This window comes from Peromyscus maniculatus, chromosome 1 (assembly GCF_049852395.1).
Source record: "Peromyscus maniculatus bairdii isolate BWxNUB_F1_BW_parent chromosome 1, HU_Pman_BW_mat_3.1, whole genome shotgun sequence".
NCBI lineage: Eukaryota > Metazoa > Chordata > Mammalia > Rodentia > Cricetidae > Peromyscus > Peromyscus maniculatus.
In genome coordinates this window covers 164,313,426-164,340,124 of record NC_134852.1, presented here as the reverse complement: position 1 = coordinate 164,340,124, position 26,699 = coordinate 164,313,426, and the positions used below count along the sequence as shown (strand labels likewise).

Below are 26,699 nucleotides of genomic sequence, written 5' to 3'. Positions count from 1 at the left end.
TGGGAAACATCAGCTTAAAGTTTTAGTTATTATACTACAATCATTACATTACTCTCTTAAAAACAAGCCATGATGGGACACTAAATACTGAACATACATAGACAATAAGAAAAAATGTGCCAGTGTGTCATGAGTTGTTAATATCAGCAATTGAATGTCCAATGACTATATTACAATGAATTCTCACAACTCTTCTTAGACCAAATTTGAGCAGATGCCTGAAATATCAGTATATATTTTATGTACTGATCTGATTGGCTATATCGACCCAGGGCAAGCTTCTGGATGTAATATAGAAGAGTAAGAGAGATTAGGGTCCCATCTTCTCATGCACTGCTATTGATCCATAAGATACTGCTATAGGTCATGACTTTTCAAGATGCCAGAAATCATTAGAACACCAAAGAATTGGCACTGAAGAAACCCTGTATTTTTCACCATTTTTCTTCATGATTCAAACTCCCACTTTTATGTTTGACCTAAAGTTTATTAAGTGGCTGGTGGTGATTTCCTTTAACAAAATCAAGCTGTTTCTTATTAGTCTCCCTCAAAGGTACAATAAAGTCAACATGTGCTTTCTTTCTTTCTTTTAAAAAACATTTATTCATGCCACATACCAACCACAGATCCCCCTTTCATCCAGCCTCCCACTCCCCCAGCCTTCCCCCTCAGCCTACCCCCCCCCATTCCCCTCTTCTGAAAAGGTATGGCCTCCCATGGGGAGTCAGCAAAGTCCAGCACATTCAGCTGAGGCAGGTCCAAGCCCCTCCCCCTGTATCAAGGCTGTGCAAGGTGTGCCACCATAGGCAATGGGCTCCAAAAAGACAGTTCATGTACCAGAGATAGATCCTATTCCCACTGTCAGGGGCCCCTCAAATAGAAAGAACAAGCTACACAACTGACTCTCCCAAGCAGAGGGCCCTGTCCAGTCCCATGCGGGCTCCAGCTGTTGATCCAAAGTTCATGCATTTCCACTAGTTTCGTTGATCATCTCTATAGTTTTTCCCATCATGACCTCGATGTCCCTTGCTCATAGACTCCCTCCTCTCTCTCATCATTTGGACTCCTGGAGCTCAGCCTGGCACCCAGCCATGGATTTCTGCATCTACTTCCATCAGTCACTGGATGAGAGCTCTATGATGACAGTTAGGTTATTCAGCCATCTGATCACCAGAGTAGGCCAGTTCAGGCACCCTCTCAATTATTGCCAGTAGTCTAAGATGGGTCATCCTTGTGGATTCCTGGGAACTTCCTAGCACTCTGTTTCTCCCTATTCTTAAGATGTCTTCATTTATCATGGTATGTCTTTCCTTGTTCTCTCATTCTGTCCCTATTCCAGCTCGAACCTCCTGTTCCCCTATGTTCTCACCCCCCCATCCCTTGCCCTCAGTTACCCCCCACCCCCAGTTTGCACATGTAAATCTCATCTATTTCTCCTTTGCTGTGCGATCCATGCATCCTTCCTAAGGTCCTCCCTGCTAACTAGCTTCCCTGGAGTTGTGCATTGCCATCTGGTTTACATCTAGTATCCACTTATGAGTGAGTACATACCATGTTTGTCCTTCTGACTCTGAGTTACCTCACTCAGGATGATATTTTCTAGTCCATCCATTTACCTGCACATTTCATGATGTCATTGTTTTTACTGCTAAGTAGTACTCCATTGTGTATATGTACCACATTTTCTTTATTGGTTGAGGGGCATCTAGGTTGTTTCTAGGTTCTGGCTATTATGAATAATGCTGCTGTGAACATAGTTGAGCAAGTGTCCTTGTGGTATGATTGAGCATTCCTTGGGTATATGTGCAAGATTCTTGAGGTAGAGTGATTCCCAAATTTCTGAGAAACCACCATACTTTTTTCCAAAGTGTTTTTATAAGTTTGCACTCCCACCAACAGTGGAGGAGTGTTCCTCTTGCTCCACCTCCTCTCCAACATAAGCTGTTATGAGTGTTTTGGATCTTAGCCATTCTGACAGGTGTAAGATGGTGTCTCAGAGTCATTTTGACCTGCATTTCCCTGATGACTAAGGATGTTGAGCAATTTCTGAAATGTCTTTCAACCATTTGAGATTCTTCAATTGAGAATTCTCTGTTTAGCTCTGTAGCCCATTTTTTGATTGGACTGTTTGTTATTTTGATGTCTAGTTTCTTGAGTTCTTTATGTATTTTGGAGATCTGCCTTCTGTCAGATGTAGGGTTGGTGAAAATCTTTTCCTGCTGGGGGATGTCTTTCTGTATGTTGTGAATATGTGTTGCTCTGATTTGTTGATAAATAAAGATGCACTGGCCTGTGGCAAGGCAGCTTAGAGGCAGGCAGAAATCCAAGGGATAGACAGAAAGAGAGATAAGAAGAAGGCAAGGGAGACACCAGCCGCAGCTGAAGAAACAACATGCCATAAAACATGTGGCAACATAGATGAATAGAAATGGGTTAATTTAAGTTAAAAGAGCTAGCTGGCAAGAGGCCTGCCATAGGCCATGAAAGTGCTAATTAATATTAAGCCTCTGAGTAATTATTTTATAAGCAGCCCTGAGAAACCTTCTGATTACATTTTGGGTGACTGTCCAGGCAGCCAGCTGTCTCTGTCATTCTAGATTTTTGGAAGTTGCTTACAATGTTCTTCCTGTTTACTTAGGTAATATTATACCCCTCTGGGTTCTTTGATATAGTAGAAGACTAGATAGTTATAATTTTTCTTAGTCATGATAAAAGATGAATTAGATATGAAACTTTAGACTCACAAATATAGGATAGATGATAGAATATTTTCTTTAATTTTGCCAAATACAGATATATTGGATATTGTAACTGTAATTCTTGCTTGATAACTGTTCTATTATATGTAATTTTACTGCATTAAAGTTAAAAATGTCCTTTTTGATTAGACACAAAAGGAAGGTGCTGGGGGATATGTTTCTGTATGCTGTAAATATATGTTGCTCTGAATGGTTGATAAATAAAGTGCTGATTGGCCAGTAGCCAGGTTGGAAGTATAGGTGGGGTAAGCAGATGAGGAGAATTCTGGGAAGAGGACGGGCTAAATCAGGGGTCGCCAGCCAGACACAGAGAAAGCAAGATGACAAGGCAGAACTGAGAAAAGGTATCAAGCCATAAGGCTAAACACAGATAAGAATTATGGGTTAATTTAAGTGTAAGAGCTAGATAGTAATAAGCCTGAGCTAATGTCCAGGCAGTTATAATTAATATAAGCTTCTGAATGATTATTCTATAAGCAGACCATGGGACTGCGGGGGCTTGGAGGGACCCAAGAAACTTCCGGCAACATTTTCTCATTCTGTAAGCTGTCATTTTGTCTTATTTACCATGTCCTTTACCTTACAGAAGCTTCTCAGTTTCAGGAGGTCCCATTTATTGATTGTTGCTTTCAGTGTCTGGGCTACTGGTGTTATATTTAAGAAGTGGTCTCCAAGCACAGTGGGGACTGGGAAGGAGATGGGCAGGCAGGCAGACTGATCCTCTCTGATTTCCTCCAACACCCCCGCCACCTATGGGGTAAGGGCTTGGTGAACAGCTGCTGGGAACTGTTGACAAAAGGTTCAGTGACCCTCTGAGTGAGCCTTATGGAGGTCTCTGCCTCTCTCAGCTGACCCAGACTCCAGAAAGGGTGCTCAGGACCACACTCCACCGCCTCCAGCTCTCTGCCAAAGGACCGGTGCTCTGCTGAGAACAAAGCCTCATGGAAAGCACCTCTCGGGGTGGATCCAGGCAGGACAGGACAGCAGGCAGGCCTTGGGACCAGGCCCTGGGCTTCCTTGCCAGGCGGCAAAGCCCAATCCTTTCTGAGGACTGGGAGTCATCAGTCCAAGTCAGGAATCTCTGTGATTAATTTTCCAAGGGTGGAAGAAACTTCTTCTAAAAGCATCAAGGAAAGCCTCCTCCAAGAGAAAATCGGGGCGATCAACACCCACCCTCAAAGAAAGTTCCTGAGGCAGGACTGAGGTTCCAAGTGGAACAAAAATTTGGCTGACGGTGTCCTTGAACTTGGCTTCTGGGTACAGGTGGGACACAGCTGACACTACCACTTAGCTACCTCTTCACCTGCAGCCCCCTGTCTCAGACTCCTCAGGGCCTGGGGAGCTCACCCTACGGTCTAGCTCTGTCTCTTGTGGACTCCTGACCCACACTGGGATGGATGTGCTCCCTTCCTGTGCCCCAGGAGCCCCTGCGCCAAGTGGCTGTGACTAGGGGCACCCACGGAAATGAGATGTGTGGCGTCCACCTGGTCCGGCATTGGCTGCAGGCCCCAGGGGAGCTGCAGAGACCCAGCTTCTCTGCCATGCCAGTTCTGGCCAACCCAGCAGCCACAGCTGCCTGTCGCCGTTACATGGACCATGATCTCAGCCGCACTTTCACCCTTCCCTTTCTCAATTCCACAGCCACTCCCGATGACCCATATGAGGTGACAAGAGCCCGAGAGTTGAACGAGCTACTGGGTCCCAAGGGCACAGACCGGGCCTTTGACTTTATCCAGACCTGCACAACACCAAAGCCAACACTGGAGTCTGCCTCATCTCTGAAGCCTCCCACAACGCCCTCAACTTGCACCTGTGCCACTACCTACAGCTGCAGAACCCGGGGCTGCCCTGCCGCCTCTTGCAGTACGATCTACCAGGGATGGAGACCTACAGCTTGGAATCTGTGTCCAAGGATGGAATCTGTCTGGAGATGGGCCCCCCAGCCTCAGGCGAGCTGCGGGCCGACCTGTTCTCACGGATGAGAGCTCTGATGGCGTCCATTCTGGACTTCATCGAGCTCTACAACCAAGGCATGGCCTTTCCCGCCTTTGAGATAGACATCTACAGGAACCTGGGCAAGGTGGACTTCCCACGCACTGCGGACAGTGACTTGGATGGTACTGTGCACCCTCAGCTGCAGGACCACGACTTTGAGCCACTGAGGTCTGGTGAACCCATCTTCAAGCTGTTCAGTGGTGAGGACGTACTGTATGAGGGGAACTCCACTGGGTACCCTGTGTTCATTAATGAGGCTGCTTACTACGAGAAGCACGTGGCTTTCCTGAAATCTGAGAGGATCCGGGTCTCTGTGCCTGCCCTGCTGGAACTGACCTCCAGCTTCACCCTGGCCCCCTAACCCAAGTCATACCTGCCTGGTCTCAGTCTCCCTTTCTGAACAATCAGTCCTAAGGCATAGTTCCAAGCCCAGGGGCCACTGTCCTACACTGGGCACCACGTCCCTTGCCAGACAACCAATCTCATGATATAAATGCAATGAGCCTGGAAAAAAAAAAAAAGAAGTGGTCTCCTGTACAAATGCATTCAAAGCTACTTCCTATTTTCTCTTCTATCAGGTTCAGTGTAACTGGATTTATGTTGAGGTCTTTGATTCACTTGGACTGGAGTTTTTATATAGTAATAGATATGAATCTATTTACAATCTTCTACATGTTGATATCCAGTTTTGCCAACACCATTTGTTGAAGATATTTTCTTTTTTCCAAGGTACAGTCTTGGCTTTTTTGTCAAAAAACAGTTGTTCATAGGTGTGTGGATTAATGTCAGGGTCTTCAACTTGATTCCATTGGTCCACATGTTGGTTTTTATGCCAATACCAAGTTGTTTTTATTACTATAGCTCTATAGTAGAGCTTGAAGTCAGGGATGGTGATGCCTCCAGAGGTGGCTTTATTGTACAAAATTATTTTTGCTATCCCATGCTTTTTGTTTTTCCATATGAAGTTGAGTATTATTCTTTCCAGGTCTGTGAAGAATTGTGTTGAGATTTTGATAGGGATTGTATTGAATCTGTAGATTGCTTTTGGTAAGATTGCATTTTTATTATGTTGATTTTACCTATCATGAGCATGGGAGATCTTTCCATTTTCTGATATCTTCTTCAAATTCTTTCTTCAAAGACTTAAAGTTCTTGTCATACAGGTCTTTCATTTGCTTAGTTAGAATTACCCCAAGGTATTTTATATTATTTGTGGCTATTGTCAAGGGTAATGTTTCTCTGATTTCTTTCTCAGCCAGTTTATCATTTGTAGGGAGGAGAGATACTGGTTTGTTTGTTTGTTTTTAATTTAATCTTGTATCCTGCCACATTACTGAAGGTGTTTATCAGATGTAGGAGTTCTCTGGTAGAATTTTTGGTGTCACTTATGTATACTATCATATTGTCTGCAAATAGTGAAAGTCTGACTTCTTCCTTTCTACTTTTTATCCCCTTGATCTCCTTTTGTTGTATTATTGCTATAGCTACAATTTAGAGTACTATGTTGAATAGATATGGGAAGAGTGGACAGCCTTGTCTTGTTCCTGATTTTAGTGGAATCACTTTGAGTTTCTCTCCATTTAGTTTGATGTTGGCTGTCGACTTGCTGTAAATTGCCTTTATTATGTTTAGGTATGTTTCTTGTATTCCTGTTGTCTCCAAGACCTTTATCATGAAGCGGTGCTGGAATTTGTCAAAGGCTTTTTCAACATCAAATGAGATGATCATGTGTTTTTTTTTTCTTTTAGTTTGTTTATATGGTGTATTACATTGACAGATTTTCGTATGTTGAGCCATCCATGTATCTCTGGGATGAAGCTTACTTGATCATGGTGGACAACTTTTTTTTATGTGTTCTTGGATTTAGTTTGCCAGTATTTTATTGAGTATTTTTGCATCAATGTTCATGAGGGAGATTGGTCTGTAATTATCTTTCTTTGTTGCATCTTTGTGTGCTTTGGGTATCAGGGTAACTGTAGCCTCATAAAAAGAGTTTAACGGAATTCCTTCTGTTTCAATTGTATAAAACAGTTTGAAGAGTATTGGTACTAGCTCTTTGAAATTCTGGTAGAATTCTGTGCTGAAACCATCTGGTCCTGGGCTTTTTTTAGTTGGGAGAATTTTAATGACAGTTTCTATTTCCTTGGGGGTTATAAGTCTATTTAAATTGTTTATCTGGTCTTGATTTAAGTTTGATATGTGGTACCTATCCAGAAAATTGTCTACTTCTTTTAGATTTTCCAGTTTTGTGGAGTACAGGTTTTTGAAGTATGACCTGTTGATTCTCTAGATTTCCTCAGTGTCTGTTGTTATGTCTCCCTTTTCATTTCTGATTTTGTTAATTTGGATGTTCTCTCTTTGTCTTTTGGTTAGTTTGGATAAGGGCTTGTCTATCTTGTTGATTTTCTCAAAGAATCAACTCTTTGTTTCATTGATTCTTTGTATTGTTCTCTTTGTTTATGTTTTATTGATTTCAGCTCTCAAGTTGATTATTTCCTGGCGTCTATTTCTCTTGGGTGTGTTTGCTTCTTTTTGTTCTAGAGCTTTAAGGTGTGGTGTTAAATTGCTAGTGTGATATTTCTCCAACTTCTCTATGTGGGCACTTAGTGCTATGAATTTTCTTCTTAGCACTGCTTTTATAGTGTGCCATAAGTTTGGGTATGTAGTACATTCATTTTCATTGATTCTAGGAAATCTTTAACCTCTTTATTTCTTCCTTGACCCATTGGTGATTCAGTTGAGCATTATTCAGTTTCCATGCAGTTATAGGATTTCTGTAATTTTTGTTGTTGTTGAAATATAACATTAAGCCATGGTAGTCTGATAAAATACAGGAGGTTGTTCTAATTTTTTGTATCTGATGAGATTTGCTTTGTGACTGTGTATGTGGTCGATTTTAGAGAAGGTTCCATGGGGTGCTGAGAAGAAGGTACATTCTTTTGTGCTAGGGTGGAATGTTCTGTAGATATCTATTAAGTCCATTTGAGTCATAACATGTTAGATCCCTTATTTCTCTGTTAAGTTTCTGTCTGACAGATCTGTCCATTTCTGAGAGTGAGGTGTTGAAGTCTCCCACTATTAGTGTGTGAGGTTTGATGTGTGATTTAAGCTTTAGTAATGTTTCTTTTACATATGTGGGTGACCTTGTATTTGGGACAAAAATGTTCATAACTAAGACTTTATCTTGGAAGATTTTTCCTGTAATGAATATGTAATGTCCTTCCCGATCTCCTTTGATCAATTTTAGTCTGAAGTCTATATTTTTAGATATTAAGATACCTACACCAGCTTGCTTCTTAAGTCCATTTGATTGGAAAGTCTTTTCCCAGCCTTTTACTCTGAGGTAGTGTCTGTCTCTGAAGTTGAGGTATGTTCCTTGTATGCAGGAGAAGGATGGATCCTGTTTGTTTGTTTTTTTATCCATTCTGTTAGTCTTTGTCTTTTATAGGCAAATTGAGTCCATTGATATTAAGGGATATTAATGACCAGTGATTGTTAATTTCTGTTATCTTTTGTGGGTAGTGTGTGTGTATTTCCATTCTTTGGGATTTGCTGCTACAAGGTTATCTATTGCCTGTGTTTTCGTGAGTGCATCTAAATACCTTAGGTTGGAATTTTCCTTCTAGTACTTTTTGTAGGGCTGGATTTGTGGGTAGTTTTTTTTTTTTAATCTGGTTTTGTCTTGTGCACTCTGTCTACAGTGATTGAAAGTTTTGCTGGGTATAGTAGTCTGGGCTGGCATCCGTGGTCTCTTAATGTCTACTTTACGTCTCTCCAGGACCTTCTGACTTTCAGAATCTCCATTGAGAAGTCAGGTACTATTCTGATGGGTCTGCCTTTGTAACTCACTTGGCCTTTTTCCTTTGCTGCTCTTAATATTCTTTCTTTATTCTGTATGTTTAGTGGTTTGATTATTATGTGGCAAGGGAACTTTTTGGAGGGTCTAGTCTATTTGGTGTTCTATAAACTACTTGTATCTTCATAGGTATTTCCTTATTTAAGTTAGGGAAGTTTTCTTCTATGATTTTGTTGAATATATTTTCTGTGCTTTGAGTTGGTGTTATTCTCCTTCTTCTATCCCTATTATTCTTAGGTTTGGCCTTTTCATGGTGTCCTAGATTCCCTGGATGTTTTGTGTTATGACCTTTTTGGCTTTAGTGTTTTCTTAGACTGACAAATCTATTTCCTCTATTGTATCCTCCATGCCAGATATTCTTTCTTCCATCTCTTGTATTCTGCTGGTTATACTTGCATCTGTAGTTCATTTACTAAGATTTTCTATTTCCAGCATTCTCTCACTTTGTGTATTCTTTATTGTTTCTATTTCAATTTTCAGGTCTTGAACTGTTTTCTTGGCTTTCTTTAAGGGATTTATTGATTTCTTCCAATCGTTTTGTTTGTCTTTTCCTTTCTTTAAGGGAACTTTTCATTTCATCTTTAAAGGCCTCTATCATCTTCATAAAGTTATTTTTAAGATCTCTTTCTTCTGTTTCTTCCACGTTGTGATGTTCAGGTCTTGCTATTATGTATGTATATATATAACCACTAGGTTCTAGTGGTGCCAACTTGCTATTTACGTTGTTGTATGTATTTTTGCACTAGTGTCTACCCATCTCTTCCTCCAATAGGTGCAAGAAGTGTCTGTTTCTGAGGGAGCTGCTCTTGGTCCACTGTGTGCTGTGTATGTGTCTCAGAGGGCCACTCTTGGTCCAATCAGGGCTCTTGGTTTAATAAGGTTTGGCAGATTCTGTGTCTCATGGAGCCACTCTTGGTCCTATCAGAGCTCTTGGTCCTCTTGGTCTAATCAGAGCTCTTGGTAAAATCAGAGCTGGTGGATTCTGTGTCTTGGGGAGCCCCTGAGGTCACAGGGGCATGGGTGGGTTTGGGACAGGAAGTGGGTCTTGTAGATTGCAGGGTCCTGTCTAATGCAGGTATTGGTGAGGATGCCTGCCTGCAGGAGTCTTCTCTGCTGGCCTGCACCTGGGGCAATAATGGGTGGGAGAAGGAGACATGGGTCATGCCCAGAGGGCCTGTGTCCTAGGGCACTTTATTTCTTTCAAACTCACCTGATCAGTATCACCGAAAATACAGTGATCATGGTCTGGTCTTTATTACACTACATCAAGCTATTTATGAAAGAAGATTGGTAAACTCTGGGGTCAGGTAATCTGTCAGGAATCTTCTCTAGGGGGATAGCCTTGTAATTTAACAGTTTTCATACTTGCACAAGTTTCTCAATTTGATATTTCTCAAATACCTATAGATAGAATAATTAATGATGAGATGGCCACTTTGTAACCTGGAAATTATGACTCTACTGGTCCTAAATATAATGCATTTCCATGACATCAAACCAATTATTGGTTTATATTGGCATGCTGTCTGTATCAAAGTTGTCTTTATCCAAAGTGGCATGGACTTTGTAGTGTTCCAGTAATGTGCACATGATTGCTGATAACAGTAACTCTGACATAACATTGTGTTGAAATCTTCTTATCTATGACCTTGGCTACAGATTGTCTTCTTCTGCAACCTCTTCCTGGCATCTTTGATTTCCTTGTTCCTCAGACTATATATCAAAGGATTCAACATGGGAATCACCACAGTGTAGAAGACAGATGTAAACCTGTCAAAGCTGGAGGAGCCACCAGAGCTGGAACTCAAATAGACAATGATACCAGAAATATAGAAGAGGGAAACAGCTGTCAGGTGAGAAGCACAGGTGTTAAATGCCTTAGACCTGCCTTTAGCTGAAGTGATCTTCATGATTGACAAGACTATATAGCCATAGGATATCATGATGACTAAGGCATTTGTAAGCCCAAACAATATTGTTAATATAGCAAGCAGGACCTGTGCAAAGAAAGTATCAGTGCAGGATAGATTTAACAGCTGTGATATGTCACAGAAGAAATGTCTGATGACATTAGGTCCACAGAAGTAGAGCTGCAGCAAGGCACATATCTGAGATAAAGAACCTATGAGTCCTGCTGTATAGCTTCCCAACACCATGCGAGCACAGAGGGTGGGTGACATGATTGATGAATAGAGCAGTGGGTTACAAATGGCAGCATACCTGTCATAGGCCATGGCTGTCATGAGGCAGCATTCACACAGTGCCATTGTGGAAAAGATGAAGTATTGAACTATGCAGCCCACATAGCTGATAGTTTGTTTTTCCTGGAAGAAGTTGGAAAGCATCTTGGGGACTGTTGAGGTGATATAGCAGAGGTCTATAAAGGACAGATTACTGAGGAAGAAGTACATGGGAGTGTGGAGGTGGGAATCCATCCTTATTAAAACAAGAAGCGACAGGTTCCAGGTCAGTGTTGTAATGTAAAGGATGAGGAATATAACAAAGAACAGTGCTATGACTCGGGGGAAATCTGAGAATCCCAGGAGGATGAACTGGGTGATCTTGGTAATATTTCCTCCCCCAGTTATTACTTCTGTGCTCCTGTTCCTAAAATAAGAAAGGAAATAGGACAATGCATTGCTGACTCAAGTGACATTTCAGCATTGTCTCAATGAGAGACATCTTAGACTTGATTAAAAACTTTTTAAAACAATGCCTAAGAAATTATGTGATCACACACACATGAACATGTATACATATACACAAATAAGTATATTCATAAACTGGTATATACACACACATGTGAGTACACACACACACACACACACACACACACACACACATACATACACAGACTTGGATCATACTGTCATGATTTGTAATTCTGACACATATTTGTGGAGCAATAACATATGTCCCTAGTGAAGTTATGAAATCAGTCTTCCTATAAAATGTTCATATGAAGAACTCCAAAATAAATTTTAAGATTTCATTTCCTGACATCAGTTTAAACTTCTATTACAGTTAAAACTTATTGCTCTATTTATAATAATTTCCAAAAATTTGTTTAATACAACATTTCCAAATTGGTCTGAATCATAGTGTCATGATTTGAAATTCTGACAGATTTTGGTAGCACAGACACTTACATTCTCAGAAAAGCGTAAAATTCATCCTCCTATGGAAGTGTCACATGAGGGACTTCATAAGGACATGGGTAGTGCCCACTCTGGATCCCAACACTGCTTCATTTGTAACTGTGTTTCTTCTAGTAAACAGGACAGTCTGGAGGATTTTAGGGACTTGGCAGTTCAGTTCTGATGCCTGTTGTTCTGTACTAAACTACCCCAGCAGCTGCAAGACAATGGTCTTGAGCACTCACTGTAGAGAGACAACAGCAGAAGGCCTTGGCTATAAAGTTGTTGAGACACTAGAGGCACCCATTCATGCACAGAGTCAGCCTGCACTCAGGTGCACAGCCACTGTCCTTTAGATTCTGATTGCTAGTATCACTTATTGTCAACAATCATGACTGAGAGTTACACATTGGGAGACTGATGTCTGGTCTACAAGTCCCTGAGATGTCTTCAGTCCTGAAGATAGTGAGACACAATGACTCCAGACAGTTGTAGATTCAGAACCAGCATCCATGCACATCATCCATGCAGAAACATCAAAATCAACTGAAAAATCTTATTCTTTGGCATTTGCTTGACTTTGAGTACACAGGGTCCAGGGACAGACAGAAACTGAAGGCCCTTGACACAGAAAAGACTCAAAGCAGATATTTTCTTTCTGAAAAATCTCTGGAAATATTTTTGTAATGCAGTTTAAAAGTTAGAGGTCTCTATTTCATAATAAATAGTACTTACTACCTATATTCAGTGAAAAAAAAATGCTGTCCTTGAGAAGAAAGAGCCAGCCTGTGATAACACCTATGAAAGAGTTTGGAAAGATGAGCATGAGAAACCATTGACACTTAAGATGAATGCAACTGGACTGTTAACATCATGGCTCATTATTATCACAATGACAAACATGTAACAAAGAACAAACAGACATTTCAGAAACAAATGGATTGATACGAATTTTCAAATGAGGAAGCTAGTAATTTAAATTACTGTGGAGTGAGCATGTCTTCATGGGCTCTGAGATCTGATTCACTGTAGAAAAATTATTAGAGAATCCATTATATGTTGATAAACTCTTGGGATTGAATGTAACCATCAGATATAAAGTAAAAAACACGAAAATAAGTGGAAAACTTGGTTAAGAGAAAAAGAATAAAAACTCAATTGAAATATATGTTAGTAGTCACAAAATATACAAAGACAGTATACAACACTTTTTCTGTGAACGATATCTTCTAAATCAACAAGCAATGGTCACCACAGCACTGATGAGTTCAAGGAATGCTCTCCTTATTTGGTACAAGTTTACCTTGTATAATTACTCTCATGTATGTGTTCTATGTCTCTCTGTCTTTGACTCTCTTTTTCTATATCATGCTCACATTCATAGATAAACATAGAGGCACACAAATGCACACACGCACAAGTACACATACAAACATACACACTGTGTGAACCATTTCCAAAGAAACACATTAAAATCAATTAAAAGCCAAACAAAAAGTAAGAGTGCTGTAATTTTTATTATCTTCTTCCTACTCAACTGTGTTTCCCCAATTTTGTATATCTGCTATATGTTAATAAAAATTTAAGATTTATATCCATAATAACACAGGGAGAGAAAGAGAAGCTGACATTCATTTACAGGCTGTGTATCCCTTTATCATGTTAATACTTCACTACCTCAGTAGCCTCGTGTATAAATAGAGATGATGAAACTCACCATCCTCTAGCACTGCTCAAGAAACTGAATGACATAAGGGCTTACATGCAGAACTCCGTTAATGTTAGCAATTATTCTTCCTGCCATCACCTCCCTCTGTAAAACGCAATTAATGGCAGAACAAAGATGATATATCAAAGACCTTTGGACAATGTTAGTGCCTACAAAAATTGTCTGAGCCAGGTTTCAATAACAGTATTGAATATCTGCTCATCTCCTATTATTTTTGGAACTCCCACTCAGTCAGATTGCAGGTTCTTATTGCTGCATTTCTTTTCTCCACCAAGTGCTGTCTAGAAGACAGTGTGGTCAATGAAGGATTGGAGGAGATTCTCTCCTTAGTGTTAAGTGTTGTGTTCACTCCCATTTGCATCCACCCACAAGTAGAGGTTGAATGTATTTCAGCTGGTCCTACTCAACTCTGCATTTGAAGCTCAAGTATTACTCTTACTTACTTTACATTATGGTTTTATTAGCTTCACCACCTTTCTGTTTATTCTTGAAATAAACAATATTGTTTCTCAATTCAGCCAAGTTGAGTTAACTTTAATGAAATAATTTTGAAATTATAAACTCTCATTGGTAACATTCTTAAACATCAACCTAATTGGTCAATTCAATAAAAAAAATGATTCAAATGTCTGTCTCTGTTTCATTGCATTCTGGTAATATAGGCAGGTACATTTAGGTATATTCTATGTAACCCACTATTCCTAGTAAATTCTGAAAAATTATGGACCATTACTTTACTATTAATATTTTTCTAGACTAATTTATGTAAATGTTGTGACAGAGGGAAGAAAGAACATACTCACTCCTTTTATTAGGGTTCTGTGTGTGCTCAGCATCTCCCAAGACAGTTTAAAAGAGAAAAGATTCAACTGGATAGACACAGCTTATCCATTCTGATCTAATAAGAACATGGTCAGTTTAATGAAAGGTGGTGGGAATAATAAGTTAAATACATGTTGCTGAGTGAGAAAATGGAAGGAAAAGAAACGTAAATGAACAGTTAGACCAACACTGCCTGTGTCTGGAGTGGGCGTCTCTGATACCTGCACTGCTAAAGCTAGTGAGTGGGGGACCGCCAGGTGACACAGGAGAGCTTTTTGAAGACTGTGAACTGTCTTGGGGAACTGTGCATGAGTACTCTGTCACGTCATAAGATTTGGTTTGTCTCTTATAACAAGAAGTCATGAGCCAAAGCTGTGCATCTGAATAGAATATAATTCTTATTATTTCCAAGATATAATCCTGGTAAGCAAAAATGCAGTGAAAAGAATTCCAGGGAAGGTGGAAGTGGAGATATGTGGACAAGCATGCTCTGCTCTTAGGAAATCTGAAACCTAGTCAATTTTCTGTTTTTATCCAGATCTCAATTTCTGGCTTTTAAATCAGCAGGGCTTTATAGATAATCTGATTTGGTCTGAGCTGTCCTCATTATGTCCATTGTTATAAGTAGGAAATGGAAAGTAACAGAATTTAAGGAATGAATATACTTAAGAATTCAACAACCACTTCTCACCTCAGACACATACCTGATATTTTAACATAGCATACATTATTTTCTATGAACAGTGTATAACTTGGGTAAGTACAAAGGGAAACTGAGGAAAAATATACAGGGTGTGGGTGTTAGGAGAGTGGCTAGGGGAAGTGTGGGAAAGACTTATCCTCACAAATCTTATTGGATGGTGAGTCCTCCTGTAAAAAGGACAGACGTCGAGATAGCTGATTCTAACTACAAGGCTTACCTTCGGATCTTCACACAAACTAGAGAAAGACACAATTCTTGCCACATGTTGAAACTGCCAATAATCCAAATAATTTTCCAGGAGGGCCATTAGTATATTGCTAACCAGTGTTTTTGGCCATTAACCTGGATGTCTACTGGTGAGACAGTGAGAGAGAAACACCGGGGAATCCTCTTAAATGTGCTGTCGAGAGCCAAAGGGAAAGGGAAAAGCCAATTATAGAAAATCTACAGTCTCTTGCTCTCTGGCATCATGGTCGTCATGGAGATTTTTCTAATAATTACAGGCCCAGTTTGCCATGTGAATTAATTGATTCTTAACTTCCCCTGTGATTCTATAATGACACCAGATTGTAACTTTACTGACCTTGGAGGTATTTTGTCTGCAAAGGACATAGGTGTCTTCTAGTCCCCAAATCTTAATTTCTAGGAGTCAAACTTGAGTTCAGAGATGTTAAGGGGTACTCCAAGTTAGCACAACTAGCTGATAATATAACTTGATAGCGATAAATATTTACATACATAAAATATAGAAAGCACTCTATTTTGTATAGATATGCACACACATTCTCAAATATCTGTTGTGAATCAATCAACACAGCAGCTCTAACATTCCTGCAGCGTTTCCAATGTATGCATAAAGAATTCAAGGCAATAAGTTATCTACCGATTTATCACAAGAAACTGAAATTCAGGACAGAGAATGTCCTATCCCAATCACAACCTTGGCTGTTGGTATAATACAGTAAAACTTACTTTGAGGACTGGAAAGATGTTCATTCAGTGAGGGTGTTTGCATCAAGCTTATGACCTGAGCTTTGGGGCACACATGGTTGGAAGAGAGAACTGAGTCCCAAAGTTAGCCCTTTGACCTACACACACACACACACACACACACACACACACACACACACACACACACACACATGTAGCTAGAGTTTTCCTGCTTTGCCCACAGTCAGGACAAATCCTTGTCACCCGCCAGTCCCACAGCCGCTCAGACCCAACCAAGTAAACACAGAGACTTATATTGCTTACAAACTGTATGGCCGTGGCAGGCTTCTTGCTAACTGTTCTTTTATCTTAAATTAACCATTTCCATAAATCTATACCTTGCCACGTGGCTGGTGGCTTACCAGCATCTTCACATGCTACTGGTCATGGCGGCAGCTGCAGTGTCTCTCCGCCTCAGCCTTCCGCTTCCCAGAATTCTCCTCTCTCCTTGTCCCACCTACTTCCTGCCTGGCCACTGGCCAATCAGTGTTTTATTTATTGACCAATCAGAGCAATTTGACATACAGACCGTCCCACAGCACACACACACACACACAAATTTGAAGTATTTTGGCCATTGAATTCTGGCTTTGCCTCTTACTGGTTTGTGTCCTTGTATATATTTCCCCAAACCACAGTATTTCCATATATTAAATGGCAATAACAGTAATACCTAAACCATAAAGGAGCTCCAAAGAGAATTAAGTTAAAGATTATAAAAACTTTAAATTTCATAGTATACACCAGAACTTCTATTTATTAATGTCATGTATTTAGAAATGTGATTTAGAAATCTAACATTTGCCATAAGTCCAATCCTTCAAAATAAACACTTCATGAAAACCCTTTCATTAAGTGTGATGTAAGTGCCACGGGCAATGGATGATTACAGCAAAATAGTGTCTTCAGCAATTGACAGGAGCAATTCCAGGAGCTCGTGGGCAAATGTGACGGTCTGCACAAACCTCCACCAGATCAAGCCATACAAAAATCCCATCATGCACCCCTAGGAGAGGAGCTACTGACAGCTGCATCTCCCTAGAAAGGGAAAGTTACTTGATTGCTCCAGGATGTGGCCCCTGGACCACTCCAGTAGATGGTTCTACACTCATGCACATACAGCCAACCCAAAGTGAACTCAGTGGATTCCAAGTGGAATAAATAAAATGTGGCAGGAATAGTGGTGGAAGGGATAACGGAAAACTTAGAGGGAAAAAGGAATGAAGAGTGAACCTGATCAAAATGCATTACATAAATTATTAAATTCTCAAACAATAATAAAATAAAGCACAGACTTAAGCACCTGAGGACCTCTCCCTGAGTAAGGTCTGGCTGTGGGTCTCTGTTTCCCTCCCATCTGCTGTGGAAGGAAACTTTTCTCTGACGGTGTCTGAATAAAACACTGATCTGTAATTTTCTGAGGAACTACCATATTGATTTCCACAGTGGCTGTACAAGTTTGCACTCCCACTAGCAATGGATGAGTGTTCCCTTTATTCCACATCCTTGCCAGTATGAGCTGTCACTTGTGTTATTGATCTTAGCCATTCTGACCGGTGTAAGGTAGAATCTCTAAGTAGTTTTGATTTGCATTTCCCTGATAACTAAGAGTGTTGGACATTTAAGTGTTTCTCAGCTGTTTGAGATTGCTCTTTTGAGACTTCTTTGTTTAGTTCTGTGCCCTATTTTAATTGAATTATTTGGGGATTTGTATCTAGTTTTTTGAGTTTTTATATATTTTGGATATTAGCCCTCTGTTGTAGAGGGGGGCAAGTCTTTGTGTATGCAGATACACACTGGAGAAGCCAGTAAAAGTTATTTCTTCAATGGAATGAAGTGCTTGGCTGTTCCTCCAAGAGTTCTGGGAATGGATATAGTTTACAACTTGGTGATCCTTTTCTGTCTGATGAGCCAGGCTTTGCCCATATCTCTCAGAATTTATGCTTTACTTATCCCAGACTCTTTCCCCTCAAATACTGAATATTGTTTTTAGGCTTTAAAAAAAATCCCATCCATATAACTGATGTCTCTTGTACTTTACAACAGCCTAAGTGACTTCTATGCTATGTTAGGGCCAAGCCAATCCTGACACACACAGGTATTATATTTACCTCAGTCAATCTCTCTAGATCCTAAATTTTGGGCACTATCTCAGAGTCAACAGTAGCCATCTTTGTGAAAGAAGACAGATGTACTTTGTAAAGAATCTCGATGTAAACATGTCTTAAATTTGTTGTGCACTCTGAACTAAGTTAGTTGTTCTCAGAAAACTTTTTTCCAAAGTTGTGCACTACTGAAATATGGCTAAAGTAAATGATCTGGAATCAGACTCTAGAAGTCTTGGCCCAGAACTGTGGTGGTATTCTAATTGTACTGAAATGTGATTTTGATTGTATGTTAGTAAATAAAGTTGCCCGGGGGTCAGAGCTATTAGAGCCATAGACAGAGTGTGGCGGTGGTGGCACACTCCTTTAATCCCATAGATCTCTGTGTGTTCAGGGATACAGCCAGCATTGGAGACATATGCCTTTAAGACCTGGGGGGATGTACATACAGACAGTGACGAGGCAGTCACGTGTTTGGGTTTACAACCAATGAGAAGGCAGAATGACTATGAAACGACTTACACACAGGGAAATAGCTCTTTTTCAGGAAGCTGGGACCACGGCAAGAGGAAGGGTGAGATTTTAGCTCTGAGCTCTGACCTCTTGGCTTTCTCTTTTACATTGTTTTTGTGTTTCTTATTTAATAAGACAGTTGGTTACATCTACACAGAACCAGTAGCAAAATCAGGCTGAGTCAAATTTCATGCTTGTCTCTTCATGAATCCTTTCCCTCCCTGCTGTAAAGCCCGCAGGGACCCTCCACACTTTATCACATGTGAAGAAGGAAAAAAGTCTTTTCCCACTCTTTAGGCTGTTATTCTACCCAAATGACAGTGTCCTTAGCCTTATAGAAGCTTTTCAGTTTCATGAGGTCCCACTTATTGTTTTTTAAAGAATAAAAGAAAGACGGCATGGATTTGGATGAGTGTAGGAAGGATTACTGAGGAGTTAGGGGAGGGAAAAATCATGATCAGAATATATTGCATGAAAAAAATCTATTTAAAAAAGACTGAATTTGAGGACTAGAGAGAGATGGCTCAGTAGTTAAGACCACCTGATACTCTTTCAGATGTCTTGAGTTCAAATCCCAGCACATGGCATCTCACAACTGTCTATACTGGGATCTGATGCCCTCTCCTGGTGTGCAGGCATATATAACAGATAGCACTCATATATATATTAAAGATTGACCTTGAAATGTCATTCTACTGATCTAATATCTGACAAGTTTGGAGAAGAGCAGAGATCCAAATGCCCACTCCATGAAGGTTGGACAGCTATCCATATGAGAAAACACTACCAAGGATACAAGTCTACTTGAAAAATCACAAACAACATAAATAACCAAGACAATATGTCTCCTCCAAAAATTAACACTGTTATACTAATATTCCCAGAAAATGCAACTTAGATAACACTCAAAACAATGAATTCAAAATAACAATTATAAACACGTCCAAGGAACTCAAAGAGGATATGAAAAAATGCCAGAATGAAGAACACAAAGATACAAACACCTGAATGAAAAAGGAAAAGAATTTAAAAATGTAGAAATAGAATTTAGGAAGAAAAAATAGAACTTCTGACAAAGTAACTAACATAAAATGAAAAACATCACCTTAGTGGAAAAGGATAGACAGAAGTGTTCCAATCAAAGAAAACTAAAAAACAGGCATAGCTTTCTGATATCTGACAAAACAGACTTCAAATCGAAACTATCAGAAGAGAAAAAGATGATAACTTCATACTGATCAAGGGAAGAATCTATCAAGAGGAAATTACACTATGTACCAATCTCAGATGCACTCAGCTTTATAAAGCAAGTACTACTAGACATAAAGCAACAGATTGTCCTTAACACATTAATAGCAGATGACTTTGTTCATACCCCATTTTCACCAATGGATAGATCATCCAGGACCAAAAAAATGAACAGAGAAAGGATGAAATTAAATGATGTCATAAGTTAAACAGACCTAACCAGACATCTATAGAAAACTCTACCCAAACACTAAAGGATATACAGACTTATTCCAAGAAGCCCACAGAATGTTTTCCAGAATGAACCATGTATTAGGGCACAAAGAAAATCTTAACAAATACAGGAAAATTGAAATAATATCATTAATTCTTTTGGACCACAGTCAGATAAAGCTGGATATCAGTATCATTAGAAACTACAAAAAAAAATATATGAGGTCATGGCAACTAAGAAACACACACATTCATAACTGGGTAAAAGGAAAAATCAAGAAGGGAAAGGAAAAATTAAATGAGTTAAGTAAAAATGAAAACACAAAATATCAAAATCTGTGAGACACAGTGGAGGAAGTCCTACAAGAAAAGTTTACAGCACTTAATGCCTACATCGATAAAAAACAGGAAGGAAGGAAGGAAGGAAGGAAGGAAGGAAGGAAGGAAGGAAGGAAGGAAGGAAGGAAGGAAGGAAGGAAGGAAGAAAAGAAGAATGAAAGAAAGAAAGAAAGAAAGAAAGAAAGAAAGAAAGAAAGAAAGAAAGAAAGAAAGAAAGAAAGAAAGAAAGAAAGAAAGAAAGAAAGAAAGAAGGAAAACTCTAAAGATCTCATAGTAGTAATAACTTGATGATGTACCTATAAGCTTTGGAAAACAAGAACAAACAATATTCAAAAACAGTACATGGTAAGGGATAATCAAAATAAAGGCTGAAATCAATGAAATAGAAACAGAAAAATAATTCGTTGTAAGGAATTGCTTTTGCTCCAGGTGATGGTGGCACATGCCTGTAACCCCAGCGCTTGGGAGGTAAAGGCAGGCAGGTCTCTGAGTTTGAGGTCAGCCTGATCTACAGAGAGAGTTCCAGGACAGCCAGGGCTACACAGAGAAACCCCGTCTCACAAAACAAAACAGGAAAAAACAGAATTAGTTTTGCATTTACAGATGGAGTTGAGTTTTGTTACAAATAGTAATGACTGTAGAATAGCTTTTTTAAAATTCTTCTTCAAAAGCAACTCTTTATAATGAATTTAGTGTTACACACATCATCCAAACATTGAGAATTCTTTGAATTTAATAACCAAATTTTCTCCAAAAAAATGTTGTCCATTTTTAAAATTAGTGTCCCAGTTGCACCCTTGTAGCAACCCTCAGTTTGTTCTATGTGGCACTTACCCCATTTGAAAAGGCTTACATATGAGATCAATGCTTAGCATCTTTCTCCTCTGCTAGATGAACCCACAAGAGCTGTGTTGTTCATCACTAAATACCAAGCCCTAAAAAGAGCCTGCCCATCATAAGACAGCAGTAAGTATTGGCTGAAAGGTAGCACTCAAGTCCTTGGCTCTAGTTCCTCCCTTAGGTCACGTTTCACATCTTAGGTCCACTACTCTATCATACTATTTAAAGAGTGGCTTAGTTTAACTTCAAGTAGGCTCCAGGAGGATGTCTTTCACGTACAAACACCACTTTGTGTAAATACACGGGATATGTATACAAAGTTGTATGCCCAGAATTGCTTTAAGAGCCCCAAACTCCAAAGGTATGGAATCACCTGAAATGACTGTCTTGGGGAGAGCTAAGAGAAATGAACTTTATATTTTTGCATCTATTAGTCATTTCTCAAGGAGTAAAAGTTGAAGATAAATTCCTAGGCGCTTCTGACCCCTGTGTGCACAAGGAAAGAATGTTCTACCAACCTGAGGCCCATTTGCTCATAAAGTGATGAAGGCCAATGGCAGTGGTGATGCATACTTTCAATTCCAGCACCCTTGAGGCTGAGGCAGGTGGACCTCTGTGAGTTCGAGATCAGCCTGGACCACAGAGTGAGTTCCAAAACAGCCAAGGCTACATAGAGAAACCCTGTCTTGAAAAACCAAAACCAAAAATAAAAATAAACCCTGAAGAAAAATTTTGCACCAGGAAACTCTCACAGTTGATGTCTTAGTTACTCTTCTATTGCTGTGAGGAGACACCATGACCAAGGCAATGTACAAAAGAAAGTATTTAATTGGGACCTTGTTTAGAGCTTCAGAGATTTGATCCTTTCTCATGATGTCAGGGAGGCATCAAACAGGCAGGCAGACACTGGAGCAGTAGCTAAGAGCTCATATCCTGATCTAAAGGCAGCAGGCACAGCCTGGTGTGAACTTTCAAAACTTCAAAGTCCACCACAGGGACATACCTCACCTCACAAGGCTACACCTACTCCAACAAGGCCATACCTCCTAATCCTTCTCAAACAGGACCAGGCATTCAAACATGTGGTCCTATGGGGGACATTTTCATTCAAACCACCACAGTTGGTAAACACATTCAGAAAAGTAGCAAGTACAAAATTAAGACACAAAAGTCAGAAGTCATCCATATATAACCATCACCATACCAAAAAGGAATTAGGAAATCAATCCAATCATAGTCTCAAAAAAAATAAAATACAAAAGGTCGACCAACAGTCCAATTGAGAAATGGGCTTTAGAACTAAACAGAGAATTCTCAACAGAGGAAACCCAAATGGCTGAAAGACATTTAAGGAATTGCTCAACATCCCTAATCATCAGGGAAATGCAAATCAAAACAACTCTGAGATACCACCTTACGCCTGTCAGAGTGGCTAAGATCAAAAACACTGAAGACACTTTATGCTGGAGAGGATGTGGAACTAGGGGAACTCTCCTCCACTGCTGGTGGGAATGCAAGCTTGTGCAACCACTTTGGAAATCAATATGGTGCTTTCTTAGAAAATTGGGAATCAATCTCCCCCAAGATCCAGCTATACCACTCCTGGGCATATACCCAAGAAATGCTCAATCATACCACAAGAGCACTTGCTCAGCTATGTTCATATCAGCATTGTTTGTAATAGCCAAAACCTGGAAACAACCTAGATGCCCTTCAACTGAAGAATGGATAAATAAATTGTGGCACATATACACAATGGAATACTACTCAGCAGAGAAAAACAATGACATTATACAATTTGCAGACAAATGGATGGATCTAGAAAAAATCATCCTGAGTGAGGTAACCCAGACTCAGAAAGACAAATATGGTATGTACTCACTCATAGGAAGATGCTAGATGTGGAACAAGGATGACTGGACTGCTACTCACATCACCAGTGAGGCTACCTGAAAAACAGGACCCCAAAAAAGACACGGAAAAATAGATGAGATCTACATGAACAGCCTGGTCATGAGTGGGAACAATGAAGAGCAACGGTCGAGGGAAAGAGAGTGGGAGATCCTAGCTGGATCAAGAAAAGAGAGGGAGAACAAGGAATAGGAGACCATGGTAAATGAAGACCACATGAGAAGGGGAGGAAGCAGAGAGCTAGGGAGGCCCACGGATATCCACAAAGATACCCCCGCAAAAGACTGTTGGCAATGGTCGAGAGACGGCAGGAACTGACCTACTCTGGTGATGGGATGGCCAGACACCCTGATAGTTGTGCCATAAACCCCATCCAAGGACTGAGGAATCTGGATGCAGACATCCACGGCTGGGCCCCTGGTGGAGCACTGGGAGTCTAATTAGTGAGAAAGAAGAGGGTTTATATGAGCAAGAATTGCTGAAGCCAAGGTTGGATAAAGCACAGGGACAAATAACCAAATGAATGGAAGCACAGGATCTATGAACCAAAGGCTGAGGGGCCCCCAACTGGATCAGGCCCCCTGAATGGGTGAGGCAGTCTTTTGGCTTGATCTGTTTGGGAGGCAGCTGTGCGTTGGTGCCGGGTCCTGAGCTCATTGCATGAGTTGGCTGTTTGAATCCTGGGACTTATGCAGGGACGCTTGGCTCGGTCTGGGAGGGGGGTACTGGACCTGCCTGGACTGAGTCTACCAGGTCGACCCCGGTCCTCGGGGGAGACCTTGATCTGGAGGAGATGGGAATGGGGGGTGGGCTGGGGGGAGGGGGAGGGGGGCGAGAGGGGGAGAACAGGGGAATCTGTGGCTATTATGTTGAACTGAATGGTGTGAAATAAATTTTAAAAAAATCGTTTAAAAAAATAAAAAAATAAAATATTTTGAAATGAATCCAATCAAGAGAGTTAAATGTATGATGAAAACTTTAAGAAACTAAAGAAAGAAATAGAAAAAGACACTAGAAGATGGAAAAACCTACCATGCTTGTGATTGGTATAATTAATATTATGAAAATGGCCATCCTACAGAAGAAATCACTATACCTAATTTCAAGTTATATGACAGAGCCATAGTAGTAAGAACAGGTAGAGTAATAAAAATGACACAAAACAGACATATTTCTCAGTGGAGTAGAATTGAAAACCCCCATATAAGCCCATGTTCCTAAAGCTACCTCATTTTCTACAGACACTGGACAACTAAAGCACACACTGGAGAAAAGACAGCATATTGAACAAATGGTGTTGGTCAGACTGGACAGCTACATGTAGAAGAATGAAATGAGGTCTTTGTTGTTGATCCTGCACAAACTCAACTCCAAATGGGCTGAAGACCTCAACGTAAGACCTGATACTCTGAATCTGACAGAGGAGAGAATAGGAAACATGATTCACATTACAGGAACAGAAAAGGACATTCTGAACAGGACCTGGTGGCACAGCCATTAAGACCAGCAATTAGTAAATGTGACCTCGTGATACTAAAAAGCTTTTGTACAGCAAAAGACACCATCATGTGAGTAAAGAGCTGTCCTACAAGTGGGAAAAATCTTTACCAGCTGTGTGTACATCTGACAGAGGGTTGGAACTATAACACACAAAGAACTCAAAAGGCTAAACACCAAGAAAAAATAAAAATTGGGACATGGAACTAAACAGAATTGCCAAAAGAAGAAATACAGATAGATAACAATATTTTCTAAAATGTTCAATATCCCTCACCATCAGGAAAATGCAAGATTAAAACTACTCTGAGGTTTTAATCTTATCACAGTCAGAATGGTTGAGATAAAAAACACAAACAGCTATGATAAATGCATGCAGAGATGTGAAAAAGGGAAACACTTATTTACTGCTGGTGAGAGTTAAAATTGGTGCAACCACCATGGAGATCAGTGTTGAGGTTGCTCAAAAAGCTCAAAATAGCACGTGATCCAGCTATACCACTGCTGAGCATATACTCAAAGGACTCTATATGCTTTGAAGGATACTTGCCCATCCACGTTCATTGCTACTCTATTCCCAATAGCCAGGAAATGGAAAGAGCCAAGATGTCCATCAACTAATGAATAATAAAAATGTGTCACACATACACAATGGTATTTTATTTAGCTGTAAAGAAAAATGAAATTATGATATTTGCAGGTAAATGGATGGAGCTGTAAATAATCATTCTGTCAAGCTTCACGTGTTCTTTCTCATATAGGGGTGTTAGTTTCAAATGTTTAAACTGGATTGTCCATAGAATTCAGGAAACTAGTAAGAGTCATGGAGGAGATTTTAAATGAGGAGGGTAGCATGCAGGTGCTAAGAAAGGGGGAGGAACAACGGAAAATTAAGGGTTAAATGAAAAGAGGAGGACAGGGCAGAGGAGGGTGTGTGAGGGGATACCCAACACTAAGGACCTTTGGGAAAGGCATTTTGAAAACTACTAGTTGAATCACTTGGCGTCACTAGGCCTGGCAGGCTCCAGAGGACAAGCACAGCTCTGCCCCAGGTCTCTAGATCCAGGGTGGGAAGAATTCACCCATGAGCCAGCCCGGTGCCTCTGGTGCTGGACGCCATTATACTCTTTCAGCAGAATCACCTCACCAGTCCAGGTATCTGAATAAGTGACCTTTGTTGGAAGCTGCATAGTGGCCTGAAAGAGAAGAAAGGAACCTGCACAATATCACTAAGACTGAGTGGGAGATGAAGATCCACATTCTGGTCCAGAGCCCTGGACCTGGAAGAAAAAACACAGGCCTAGTCAGTACCTGATGAGTTCTATTATGGTAAGCAAATATATGGGGGGTTATGGAAGAGACAGAACGATAGAATGGTTTATGTCCTGTGGAGAGAGGCAGATACAAAGAGGTGAAAGCAGTGAGGAGCAGGCTGAGATGGGTGCTGTCCAGACCCGAGCTACAGCCAAGGGCCACATCTGCATCTGTGGCCCTGCTGCAGCCCTGGTCTGTGTTGACGTCCTTGGCTCCTGTTCCCACTGAAGGCCGAGAGGATAGGGCTGCACAGAGTTGGATCTGTCTCTCACTGGTGCGACACTAGGGAGAACTGACCCTACCCTTGAAGCACTGGAGAGAGCAGGTGGGTACCTTACTGGGGCATCATGACAGAGCTGACCCTGTTGGCAGGTGTGGGCGGGCTAACCCTGAGGGCATGAGAGCGGGAAGGCTGATCCTGCCTCCTTGTCTTCCATGCAGTCGTGTGGGTGAGGGAAAGATGCCCTCCCCGCTCTCCCTTCACCACGTATGGCAGATGGAAGAGATAGACCTGAGGTCATGAGAACCAGTTAGCTGGCCCAGTATCTCACTGGCTTCAGCATTAGGGAGAGCCAGCCCTGCACCTCACCTCAGCAACACTGTAGAGCTGGCCCTGCTGGTGATGGTGCAAGTGAGTCAACCCTGAGGGTGTAAGCATGGGAGAGCTGGCCCCACTTCTTATCTGTTGTGCAAGGGATAGATGATCCTTTCTTGCCCCTCACTGCCTG

The 26,699-nt window shown here is 40.7% G+C and overlaps 1 protein-coding gene and 1 pseudogene across 1 annotated transcript; one reads left to right on the top strand and one right to left on the bottom strand.

Moving 5' to 3' along the window:
* Positions 1-3,800: 3,800 nt before the first annotated feature.
* LOC102926592 (N-acyl-aromatic-L-amino acid amidohydrolase (carboxylate-forming) pseudogene) lies at positions 3,801-5,284 on the top strand (annotated as a pseudogene).
* A 4,762-nt stretch (positions 5,285-10,046) lies between these two features.
* On the bottom strand, positions 10,047-26,629 carry LOC102919364 (olfactory receptor 5AN1-like). Its single transcript, XM_006996740.3, has 3 exons — positions 26,561-26,629; positions 25,657-25,853; positions 10,047-11,217 (listed from the first exon to the last, which is right to left on the bottom strand). Exons 1-3 carry the CDS (start codon positions 26,627-26,629, stop codon positions 10,248-10,250), a joined length of 1,236 nt encoding a protein of 411 aa, XP_006996802.3. The 3' UTR covers positions 10,047-10,247.
* Between the last annotated feature and the right edge of the window lie 70 nt (positions 26,630-26,699).